At 58.1% G+C, this 12,332-nt stretch overlaps 1 protein-coding gene across 4 annotated transcripts in view; it reads right to left on the reverse strand.

Moving 5' to 3' along the window:
* Positions 1-12,332, reverse strand: part of EPHB2 (EPH receptor B2) — a 187,575-nt gene that overhangs the window by 123,811 nt on the left and 51,432 nt on the right. For all 4 annotated transcript variants that reach the window (XM_058304149.1, XM_058304147.1, XM_058304148.2 and 1 more), the window contains exons 2-3: positions 3,633-3,697; positions 164-848 (exon numbers count right to left, since the gene is read on the reverse strand). In XM_058304149.1, coding sequence (XP_058160132.1) covers positions 164-848; positions 3,633-3,697 — 750 coding nt within the window. The remainder of the gene's footprint in view (positions 1-163; positions 849-3,632; positions 3,698-12,332) is intronic.

The raw sequence follows: 12,332 nt of genomic DNA on the forward strand, positions 1-12,332 counted from the left end.
GGAGCTGACTACAGCTGCAGGAATGGAAACCCTGGCTACAGAGTGCCTCAAAGCCAGCTCTAGGCTGCTGCCCTTGTCAGTCTGAGCACTGCCAGGCTCAGTTCTGCAGCCAATCCTAATTCCATGCCCTGGCAGGGGCACCCACCCCTGCTGTGGCCCTTACCTCGACATACAGTGCCATTCTCCACGGCCTCGAAGCCCGCTTTGCACATACAACGCCCGATGGGCACCAGCCACTCGCCGTCCCCGTTGCAGTAGAGCTTGATGGGCACGTCGACCTCCTCGGCATTGGCGATGCAGCTGCCCCGGGCAGCCACCAGCGACGTGCTCTCGGCCCCCGAGAGAGTCTCCTGGAAGATGGCGCCATTCTGGATGACGCGGGGGCACTTGCGGTAGAAGACGCGCACGGCAATGAGGGACATGCAGCCGCCGTAGTCCTGGAAGGCCAGGTAGAAGCCGCTGCGGGACACTGGCCCGAAGCTCCGCACCTCGGTGTTGATCTTCATGACCCGGCCACCCAGGTCCACCTGGGAGAAGCTCTCATCGGCCGCAATGGTGTCCACCTTCACCCACGGATTCTCCATCCAGTTGGGGAAGGTCTTGGTGGCCGAGTCGAAGTCAGCCTCATAGTAATAGAGGTTGAAGGTCTCCTTGCAGGAGCCGGGCACGCTGGGGATACTGCTGCAGTCGCGCACTGAGAACTTCATCTCCACGTGGATGCGGTGGGCACCACGGCGCCGGATGAACTTGGTCCGTAGCCAGTTGTTCTGGCTCGACTCAAACACGTTGCACACCTGGTATGTGCGGATGGTGTTCATGTTTTCATCGTAGCCACTCACCTCTTCCCACTGTGGGTGAAACGCTAGTCAGGTGGGAGAGGTAGGGGCTCAGCCCCAGTGAATACCCAGTCGAAGAGGGGGAGACACTGGCCCTGCCTTGGGGGATCCTCCAGTCTGATGGGGTAGGCGGACTTCTAACATCAGGGGGAGACACAGAATCTGCCTTAGGGGTCTTCCAGTCTGATGACGGAGACGTAATTCCTACCACCAGAGAACTCCCAATCTGAGAGTGGAGATCTGGCCTTGGCCCTAAGGAATTCCCCATTCTACCAGGGAAGGGGCCTAGACTGCACTCTTCATATCCCCCTAGTCAATAGGAGAGACAGGGTCTTCCGCTTATGATGAAGGACACGAGCAGTTTCTGCTCCCAGGGAGCTCCCGCCTGGAAGGGAAAACAGGGAGCGCGTCCGCTGATGGCCTTGCACTGGGGGTGCTCCCTGACTGGGGAGACACAGCCCTTACCCCCAGGGACTCCAGTCTGCCGGGGCAGCCAGGGCCCTTCCCCACACGAGCAGCTGCGCTCTGGGGCTTTCCCCGCTCAGGTTTCCTCGGGGGGCTGGCAGGTGCTCCTGGCACCTGCAGGGAGACCCTGTCCTTCCTGCCAGGGGAGGGGCTTCAGCACCCCCCCTGGGCCCCAGCCTGGGTTCTCACACCCGCAGCGGAGGTTCCCAAGCCTCTGCTGGAGGGGATGGGCGGGCTACAGAAAGTGGAGAAGGGAAGGGTGCCTCCTCCCAGACCCTCCAGGCCAAGCTCATTGCCACTGCTGGGCCTTTGCCCAGTCTTTGGTGCCCTCTCAGAGGCCCGGCTCGCTACTTCTCTCTGTCCTCTCTGCGCAGCGGGCCTCTCTCTGGCTGCCTGCTGTTAACATTACTGACTGTCCCCCCGGCCTTTAGGAGTGCCCTGGCTGGGGCACTGCCCAGCCCACTCGGCCCCCTTGGTCTGGTTTCCCCAGTGAAACTGAGAGCCCACTATGGGGGGGCAGCCCATCCCCTCCTTCTCCACTGTCCCCCCAATGGAGGGCTGGTCTCACTTGGGGAACTCCAACACGAGAGCCCCCCTCCCAGCCAGGCCAGGCCTGGTGATTTCTTCCTCACGATTACTACACCTGCTACATATGGTTATTCCCATTTTACAGGTGAAGGGATGTCACCTGGCCCCGGCCACATAGACCCAGGCCTGTCCGTGTGCTTGCCGACGCCAACACTGCCCCCAAACACGCGGACCCCAACAGTGCCCCAGGAGTCCTGGGTCCTAGTCCCAGCTCTGCTGACCTGCTCATGGCTGGGGGCAAGTCATTTCCCCTGCCTGGGCTTCTGTTTTCTCACGAGCCAAGCAGGCGTGGGGTGGAGCGGAGCTACCAGCCTGGGGAGGGGCGAGGGTGTGGGAAAGGCAGCGCTGAGCCTGCTGGCCGGCCTCCACGCCAGGGGCGGCTCTGGAGCTCGCTACTGCGCATTTGATTTTTTTTTGGTGGCACCATGTGACAAAGTCAGCCCCTTGTTACAACTGCTGCTCTTCCTCAGAACTTAATTAGAGCACTTAATTAGAGCACTCTGCCTTTCTCCCCTCTCTCTAATTAACATGCGGAGGCCCTGCAGCCTAAACACCCCAAATAATTGCGTCCGGGGGCCCTGCAGCCCAGCCTGGCCTCATTACTGGCAGGGTGGGGCTGTGGGCCCCCGCGCCCTCGCAGATGGAAAACCGGTGACAAGAAAGAGCCTCAGAAAGAGGCCTGACCCTGGGGCCTGCCTATTGAGAGCGCAGGCCTGGGCGGCGGGGGTGCAGCTCCCAGAGGCGGCGGTTGGGTCCCAGCGCAGGAGCTGGCATGGGGAGAAGAGGCGGGATGGTTTGTGGGAGCCCAAGCCCTCTCCAGAGGCCGGGGGGATGCGGAGAAAATGACATTAAGGCCGATGATGATGACAACGGTGGCGATTGCTATCACAGCTACTCTTCACTGGGGCCCCCTCTATGCCAGGCACAGTGCTAGATATTTTGCAGAGACACCTCACAACAGTCCAGGGAGGAAGTCATTATCATCTCCATTTTATAGCTGAGGATTCTGAGGCTCAGAGAGATTAAGGAACTGGCCCAAAGTCACACAGCTGGTGGCAGAGTAGAGAGAGAAGTGTAGCAGTGTCTCACCCCACAGCCTGGGTGCAAGCGCTGGGCTGGGTGTTGTGGATGGAAGAACCTCCAACTGCACCCAATCTTCCTCCCTGGGAGCTCACAGCCTGGGCATGGGTTCCAACAACCAGACCCAAGGAAGGGTGTGCTGAGAGCCTGGGGGCGGGGGGTGACTCTGTTATAGGGACCCAGAAAGGGGGCTGAGATGGGGGCAGGGAGAGCTTGGTCACAGGCCTGGGCACAAACCTGCTCCCCACCACTTACTAGCTGTAGGGCTCTGGGCAGGTGGCTACACTTCCCTGAGCCTCAGTTTCCTTGTCTGCAAAATGGAGGTTACTTCTCCCTATAGGATCAGAGATGATGTGTCTAAAGGTGCTTGATACAGTATCTGATAGGGAATGCGCAGGAAATGGCAGGCCAATTTCCTCCTCTATCAAATGGGGCAGTGCGGGTACCTACTTCTGAGCCGCCCTGGAGGATTCCCTGGGATAGAGGCAGAGAGCAGCCAGGGTGTTGTCATGGTAACTGGCTCTCCATCAATGGTAGGGGACCAGAGGGGTGAGGCAGTGAGAGGCTCGCCTCTGGGCCCTGGAGCAGGGAAAGGGGCTGGCGTGTGAGGCAGGAGCTAGAGAATACTGGGATCCCAAGCAGGGTTTGGGGCCACGGACTCACCCCCGATGGAGGATGCACGATCCAGCCCAGCTCGGCTGTGGCAGTGGTGGAGTCCATCAGCGTTTCTGTGGGAAGAGCAAAAGGTCAAGCACAAGCCCCACCGATCAGGTGTTGCCAATCACTTGCCCCATCCCTTCCAAGTTCCAAGTCCTTTCGTCTGTACCCATTGCCCACTCCCATTGCCCCGGGCATCCGGCTCCAATCCTCCAAACTCTCCTCTCCAAAGCCCACCTGCTCCCGCACTCTGCCCAGTCATCTGATTCCCATCCTCCAGGTACCCCGGCACTAGGCTCAGTGCCCACCCTCCCACCTCGCAACCAATCCTGTCTCACCTCCCTAGGTACTGCCCCTTCCAGGGAGGGTCTTAACTTGGGGTCTCCTGGATGGGCTTCAGAGGGTCCCCTGCAAAACCCTTGAAACTCTAGGTCTCTGTGCACTTTGCAGCTTGCCTCAAATGCTCACAAATGGGAACATGAGCCTTAGAGGGGCTGCCCCTTCATGCCAGCTGAGGCCTGTCAGTTGTCCCACCACCGCCCTCTGGGCCCTCACCTCCTATCAAGGAAATCTGCCCCTTCTCCAGGAGCTTGGAGTCCTCCAGGGCGACCCCCTTGATTCCAGCAGCTGGAAGGAAGGAGCCACACAACCAAGGGCAGGGACTGGCAGGGCCTGAGGGAGCCCCAGACACCCCCCAGATCAGGCTGAGGAGCCCTTCCCTCTACCACTTTCCTGCCACGGGGGTTTCAAAACACTTTTTGAATTGAATTGCACTGCCTGTAAGTGCCCTTTCAAGCTCTCACTCACACATCTATCCTGAGGCCCATGAGGTACCAGGCACTGTGCTGGGTACCCAGAGAGAGAAAGGTGAAAAGCAGTTCAGAGCCTGGTAGCGGAGATGAGGCACGAATACAAATAGTTACGAGAGGAGTAGGTGGGGAAGTTTGGGCTTGATCCTGCAGGGCAAGTGATCCCATGAAAGCAGGCAGAGAGACCTAGAAGGTCGTAGTTGATGGCTCTTCCACATGCATGGCTTAGGCAAAGCGATGTCGAGGCATGCTTGCTGCCCTGTTCCAATTCTGTGCCCAGAGCAGACATGACTAATCAATCGCTATACTCTGTGGCCATGTAACACTTCTCACCACAGTGTTCCAAGAAACAAACACCATATTTTGAGATGCTATCCCTGGTCCAGCCCTATCACCTCATTTTGGAGATTGGGCAAGTGAGACACAGAGAGGGGAAGTGACTTCCCAAAGATCACACAGGAGTGGGTGGCAGAGTGAGGCTCCTGAGTTACCCTGTAACTTTCTAAGCACTTTAAACAATCAGCTTGATGCCCTGACCTGAACTTGGACGAGAAGAGTGGGTGCAGAGGGGCCAGCATTCGAGCTGCTGTGAGGGGCTACTTGTGAGGTAGTGAAGGCATGAACGTGAGCAGGGGGCTGGGTGCAGGGTGGGAGGTGGAGGAAGCATCTGCCCAGGGCGACCTCAGGCAGACTTGCGAGCTGACAAGAGAGGATGCAGAAGCGTCCCCATGCCTGCCGTGGCTTGTCTGTGGCCACTGTGTCCCTTTCCCCTGGGGGCCGGCCGAGGGGTGGGGGTGGGTGCCAGGGACAGTGGAGTCCAGTGCCAGGGGTGTCTTTTTGATGGCAAATTGGAGGGAAGTTCTATTATGCTGCTTTGGGGCTGAAAGAAGCTTTCCTTTTCACACTCCGAATGCTACAGATTTTTCTTCCTGGAGAGAACAAGGGCTGAACTTTTAACCCATTTTCTCTCATCGGCCTCTGCCGGAGACTCGCCAAGCCGGGCTCTCTGCCTGGGCCCGAGAAACAGCTGCTGGGAGCTGCGTAGAACAAGGGAGAGGAGCGATGCTGCTCGAGATGAGACAGGGGTCCAGGGAGGGAGGCGCGCGCGAGGCTGGGGTGGGGGAGCAAGCCCGCCAGGCTGGTGGCCCCGGCCCTTGGTGGACCCGGACACCGTGCACGAGCGGATTCCATGGCCCAGAGGAGGACGTCCTCAGCGTACAGACGGGAAACGCGGGGCTCGCCAGAAGTCGCTCCCTAAAGACTGGGGTTCAAACCCTGGGCTCCCACGAAGCTCAGGCCAGAAGCTCAGCTCCTGCCCCCACTCCCTCCCCCTGCCTCCCATCACACCTGGCCACAATCATCAGGTCCAAACTCAAGCTGGATCAGGACCAGGGGAGGGGAAGCTCGCAGAAGGGCTGGAAGTACAGGGGCGCGCTGGTTCACAGGCAGGAGGGGCTGAGAGGGAGGGAGTGGTTTGCAGGCGCCCTCCAAAGGTCGGGGAGCTCCCACTCCGCTCCCTCCCTGCTAGGCCAGTCCTGCACTGGGCCTGGAAACCTGCCTCTGGGCTGTGGCAGGAGGGGGCACAATGTTTTTCTCTCCCTAATTTGCACTTGGTTTTTTGCTTTTTCATTTTGACACCTCCCTCCATCCTCTGCCAAAAAGGCTTGTTAGAAGAGCAGCTAAGCCAGGGGTCTGGAGGTCAGAGAGGCCTTGACTTCTAACGCTGACCTTGCTAACCTACGTGCCCTGTAACCTTGGCGACACAGCTGTTCTAAGCCTCAGTTTCCTCTCCTTGAAAATGGCCATCAAACCTTGCCTGTGTGTGAGCTCTAATTAACGGGCGCGCGCTAGCGGGGAGCCCGGCACAGAGCAGGGCCTCGGTAAGCAGCGGCTATTGTTTTTAGACTGAGTGCAGTGCTTTTTTGGCCAACCCAGAGCCCGCACACGCGCCATTTCCTTTGGGCTCGTTAGGTGGCCCCTGCACGTGAAGGCTGGTCCCAGAGGCTCTGGCTTAGGCCGCCCGTTTCCCCCCACCCCACAGGCCAGGCCTGCCAACATCTGACAAACATCAGCCCCTGCACTGGCTGGCTGCGGCCTCCGAGGAGCCCCCCCGAGTCCATCGGAGGCCGCTCTCCTGGGATACCCCGCGTTTCTTTTTTGTTCCTCTCCAACCAAGCACAAACCCGGCGGGAACCTGCGTGGGTTCGGGGAGCTAAGCTCTATTTCCAGCACTGGCGCTTCCTTCCTCCACCCCATAATGCTCCAGACATCTCCCCCTCTAATCCTGTCCCCACAAAAACCTACAAAGGGAGAGAATTCACATCCATGGAGCCCCTATTAGGAGCCACAGGCTTTCGCCAACATTCTCACAACAGTGCCAAGAGGTAGTTGGTACTGCCCCATTTCACAGATGGGAAAACCAAGGCTTCCAAAGGCTCAGGTACCTGCCCAAGGTCACACGGCTACTCCATTCACAGGTTATGCTCTAGCCACAGACTGGGTGGTGCTCTCTCACCCCTGTACCCGACACGTACGATTTCCTTCTGAGCCCTCCCCCCTTCTTTGCCTGCCTTAATTCTCCTCATCCATGAAGTCTCAACTCAGGTCACCTCCTCTGAGAAGTCCTCCCGAATCCACACCGCCCCCCAGCTCTGTGCTCCTACAGCTGCTGGGATTTCTAGATGTCCCAGCCCTTACAGGTACCCTGGCCTGTTTCCCATCCCTCACCTGAAGGGCAGGTGCTGGGCCCCAAGACTTAGCAGCACAAGGCTTGGCACGCGGGGAGCCTCCGGTCAAATGCTGAGCCCCCCCACCCCCAAATCTGTAGGACTGGAGCACTGGGGCTCCCTCTGGGCTGCCAGGCGGGAGCCTTCCCCAGAGACGGCAATCACGATTTATGATTTCAGCCATTTCTACTTACTACCTGCATCATTTTCCTTCCAAGTGACTCTTTTTTTCCTTAAGCGCATTTTAAAGAGGAAAAAAAGTAAACATTATAATAAATGGGAAACCAATATCACTTGCTCTCAAGAAGGGAAATAAACAACAAGATTATTACAATTAAAAATGTTCATCTGTGAACTGTCTTAAATCATTTCGCTTCCCACACTTTGGGGACCACCCCATCCCCACTGTGGCAATAACCATCCCTCATGCAGGGGAAACTACTGTCACTGTACCCAGCTAATTAATCACCAAGTGGTGCGACAAACACTGCAATGAGCACAGGATATCGCGCACGTTGGGAGATGGGTGTGGAAGGAGAGGAAGAAAATGGGAAGGCTTCCTGGAGGAAGTGACACTTGGATGGAAGCTTCAAGAATGAATTAGGAGGGCGTTAGGCGAGACTGAGGGGGAACGGCATTTGAGGCAGAGGGCACAGCATGGGCAAAGGCATGGAGGTGAGCCTCGGTGGGGTGCGTGGGAATTCAGTGCTGGGGGAGTGGGGGACAGGGAGCTGAGAGGAGTGAGGGCTGAGCTTGGAGACGTGAGCGGAGGCCGTCCACTGAAGGTCAGCAGCTCTCCAGCCCCCTTGCTGGGCCATGCCCCGCTACCCACATCCTTGCCAGCCTCTCTGGTGCTACCCGCCCCCTACTGTGCCTGATACTTTCATTCCACTTGCCTCTGGCCCCCCCATCCCAGTCAACCCCAGGGGAGTGTCCAGTTCCCAGGCCCTGACTGCCCTGTGTCCATTAAAAAAAAAAACCCTAGTGGGTAGATGAGGAAACTGAGGCCACATGGATTCTGAGCATCCTGGGGAAGGCCGGAAGCAGGGCCTCTAGCCCCGGGGCCAGAGCGCCTTCCTCGGTGGGAAAACAGGATTCATTCGGGCCATGGGAGCGGCTTGGCCCTAGCCCCAGCCCCACTGCACCCGCACCCCCTCTCCTTCCTGGAGACTGCACAGAAGAAAGCAATCAGGAGGCCCCAATTGCACAGGCTGGGGAGGCCCATCGGCCCCTCTGGCTACGTGTGAATGAGCAGTGTGCATTTCAGAAATATTTGAGCCAAACAGGGAGACACACTGAAGTCGTTAGCATTAGGCTGATGGGAGAATGGCTGTGCAGGGGCCCTGGCGGACCTTCCCACCGCCCCCTGCTCTCACCCCTGCTCCCCTCTCCGCCTGGGTCCCCTCCTCCAGTCAGCTCTGCCTGACCCGCTCCTGGGCCAGATTCTTTAGGACAGTATGTGAGCATTCCAAAGAAGTGAGGAGGGAACTTTATTAAGCACCTATGGTGTGCCAGGGATGGGGTTGGGCGGTCCAAATGTCATTTCAGGCTCAGGACAACTGGCAGGGTACAAACTGCTATCGTCCCCATTTTACAGATGAGGAAACTGAGGCAGAGAGGGGCAGAAACCTGCACAAGGGCACTCAGGTGGGGCTCGGATTTGAACCCACAGCTCTCTGGTTCCGGTCTCTGAAACAACATCTGTGTTACTCCAGGTGCCACGGCTAAGCCTTACAAATGACAGAACACAACACAAAGCAGAAAATCACCAGGGCTTCTGTGTGTTTCTTCTGTCGGTGTGAGGCTTGAGGGCCGGAGGGGAAGGAAGGGAGGGCAGCAGGGGTCAGGGCACAGGCTAGCACCGTGCATCTGACACTTCTTGGTGGGTAACTGCAATTCAGCACCTCTCTCTGTACCTCAGTTTCTGCATCCATGAAAAAGGGTCATGGGGAGAAGTAAAGTGACATCGTGTAGGTGAGTCCTGATGAGCTGATGTCTCCGGGGGCCGTCGTTCCAGGGGGAGGGAGGGGTTGCTGTCCTACCTATCCCTCTGGACCCGAGCTCAGCGTTGGCCTTGTTTACAGCACTGAAAACTGGGCATGGTACATAGTAGGTGCACTGGAGCTCCACGCTGCAGCTGGGTGATCTTCCCAAGCCCATGTCTGATCACGTCGCAACTGAGATTAATATCCTTCGGGGCGGCCACTGCCTGCAGAAGGAAGTCCCGTCTCCTCAACGAGGCATTCGAGGGCCCTGCGGACAGCACGAGCTTCAGGACCTTCTGGCCTCCCCCCACCCCACACGTCCCTAATGTCCAGCCACCCTGAGTCTCCCGCTACTTGCAGAAGGTACTATGTTTCCTCGAGCTCCGGTGGTTTGACCCTGCCAGATTTTTCTGCCTGGAATGCCTGGCTTTTCCTGCTTTGCAAACCTGGCTAACTTCTCTTTCAAGACTTGGCTCAGAGGCCCCTTCTTCTTGGCAGTCATCCCTGATTTCCCCTCCCTCTGGCTGGGTTAAGTAACAAGGTCATGGGCATTCAATGAACATCTACACCTAATGTGTGCCAGGCCCTCTGCTGGGCACGGGGAATGCAGACACAGATCAGCAGGGCCCTTTCTTTCTGGGAGACGGCTAGTCTAAGCCAGGAACCAGAACACTCAGAGGAAGGCGTTAGGAAAGGTGTCTCGGGGGGGCGGCACGTGAGCTGGGAGAGGGGGAAGGGTGTGCCAGGCAGGGGGCGCAGCGGCGGGACGGCACGGAGCTTCAGGGCAGCCTGAGCGGTAGTAACACTATTTGACTGGCTGTCGGTGGTAGACTCCGGGCTCAGCGTTTAGCACTCATGATTGCATTTTGTCACATCTATTTGTACAGTAGGTACTTCGTTAACCCCCTTTATAGGTGGGAATACTGACGTTTGGAGAGGTCGTTCAAGGTTTCCATGGCCAGGCAGTGGCAGAGCTGTGTCCTCCCAACAAAGTCCACGTTCTTAACCACTGCACCTGGAGGGTCCGGTCCACGTGATGGAGCAACCATGGCATGGAAGAATGTAATAGCACAGGAGGGGGCCAGAACATGCAGGGCCTTGCACATGGGGCTAAGGAGTTTGGAGTTTGGATCTGGTCCAATAGGAAGCAGGGAGCCATGGAGGATTCTTGAGGAGAGTAGTGACCCGGTATGTCCTGAGAACTGTTGGGCCACAGAGTCGCTGGCAGAGGAAATTAAGCGAGAGCTGGGAGCTAGCTAGGGGATTGAAGGTGAGAGAGGGACACCTGGTAGCTAGTTGCTCTTGGGGTCTTTGCTCCCAGACTAGGCTGCAGCCCTCTGCTCAGCAGCAAACCAGCCTGGCGGGTGACCCCCACAGCAGGCGCCACTCGGGACCTCTCCCAGCTCCCCCGGCTGCTCCGTTTAGGACTAGCAGACTGAGGTGCTCTGAAGCCAGGCCTGTCTGCGGCGTCGCGGCCAGGGTGAGATCCAGCCGCCTGGAGGCCTGGCTTGTACTGTCAGTGCCTGGGAGTCAGAGCACCCTTTCTGGGGCCCAAAGGAGAAATTCCAAGAGGAGTCCAAGGTCGGGAATCAGATGGTGAGGTCCAAGGCCACTGACCAACCGGGTGCTTGGAAAAGTCACTTCACCTTTGAGCCTCAGTTTCCTCATCTGTAAAACAGGGATGGCGAACTCCCAGCTCTGCGCACCTCTCAAGGTTGTTCTGAGGATCCAAGGACGTGGTAGGTGCAGATGGCTTTTGTAACATGCCAAGGCTGGCCTGTAACAAAAGCAACAGCGACGATCGCCAACGCCTATGGGGGCAGACTGGGCCGACGCCTCATCAACACCACCTCATAGACATCCCAGGACTTTATGGGGAAACTGAGGCTCAGAGAGACCAAGGACTCACCCGAGGCCATGTGGCTGGTAATGGGCAGGGCAGGATTTGACCCCTTTGGTCTATCCCAGAAGCTACCAGGCTATGGCGCCTCACAAAAGGGAGGGGGAGGTCTTCACAGCTTTCACCTGTGCAGTGACCTTGGTGCCAGAACCTGAGCTAAGCGTTCTGCTCACCCTGCTAGTCTAGGACTGTTATCCCCATCCTACAGATGAGGAAACTGAGCTCAGAGAGGCTGTGGTATCTGCCCAAAGTCACACAGCCAGAAAGAAGAGAACTGGGATTTGAACCCAGGTCAGACTGGGTTTCCCGGGGCCTCTCCTCTGGAAACATGATGAGGATTGGCCCTCAAGAGGTCCTCAGGTTCACCAGCCCAAAGTGAGACCGGTTGGGGGTGGCAAGGCCAGAACAGTCCTGGGCCAGCTCCCGGAAGACTGCAGATTTTCTAAAACGAAACCTGCCAACAGACAGCACGTTGTTTTTCCAGCTCGGCCCCCTGCTCGGGACCTCAGGCTCACGGAAAGGGGACCCAGCTAATGGGAAATCCTTCTGCCCGAGGACGCTTGCAGCACACACCCCTCCTTGTCCCCCTGCCGCTCGGAGGCCTTTCTCTGCCTCGGTTGCCTGCCTGGAGCCTGCTCGTGTTTTCCCAGGCCCGGGCGGCGGGGTCCCCGCGATGCTGGCTCCTGCACTCTGTCCCCCGCCTGCCCGCCGCTGGCCTGGGCATCCGCCAGCGCGGCCGCCCCGCTGAAACCCAATCCTGGGGCCCAGGCGGGCCTTGCTAACAGCGGGCCGCATTGTGCGGCCGGGGCTTCGGGAGAGTTTGGATTCACTGCTTGGGGACCCACTTAACCTCCGCAAAGGACAGGATGATGGATGGGGGTCTGGGAAGGGGTTGCCGGGGGTGGGGTGGGCGGTAAATGAACACCAGGCTTGGCGGGGAAGGGAAAGAAGGAAGGCAGGGGTGGGGACGGCCCTGCGCACGTGAGAGCTCCCGTAGTGCCCAGCCAGCCTGACGGACGCCTGCTACGGCTCCCACTTTAGCCATAGGGAAACTGAGGCTCCGAGAGGTTGGGTGGCTTGCCCGAGGTCACACAGCGAGTCAAAAATTGAACACGGGTCTGTCGCCCTCCAGCCTTCCCTACACACCGGGCTGCCTCTCCCAGCCGGTGTTTGCCCAGGGAGTTTTGCTTTTTAAAGTTCTTTTACTTAAATCTGGCCACAGGCCCTTCACACAACTCTATTCAGTATGTAATAACATATAACCACGGCCGCCGACATTTGCTGAG

This window comes from Dasypus novemcinctus, chromosome 9 (genome assembly GCF_030445035.2).
Source record: "Dasypus novemcinctus isolate mDasNov1 chromosome 9, mDasNov1.1.hap2, whole genome shotgun sequence".
Lineage (NCBI taxonomy): Eukaryota > Metazoa > Chordata > Mammalia > Cingulata > Dasypodidae > Dasypus > Dasypus novemcinctus.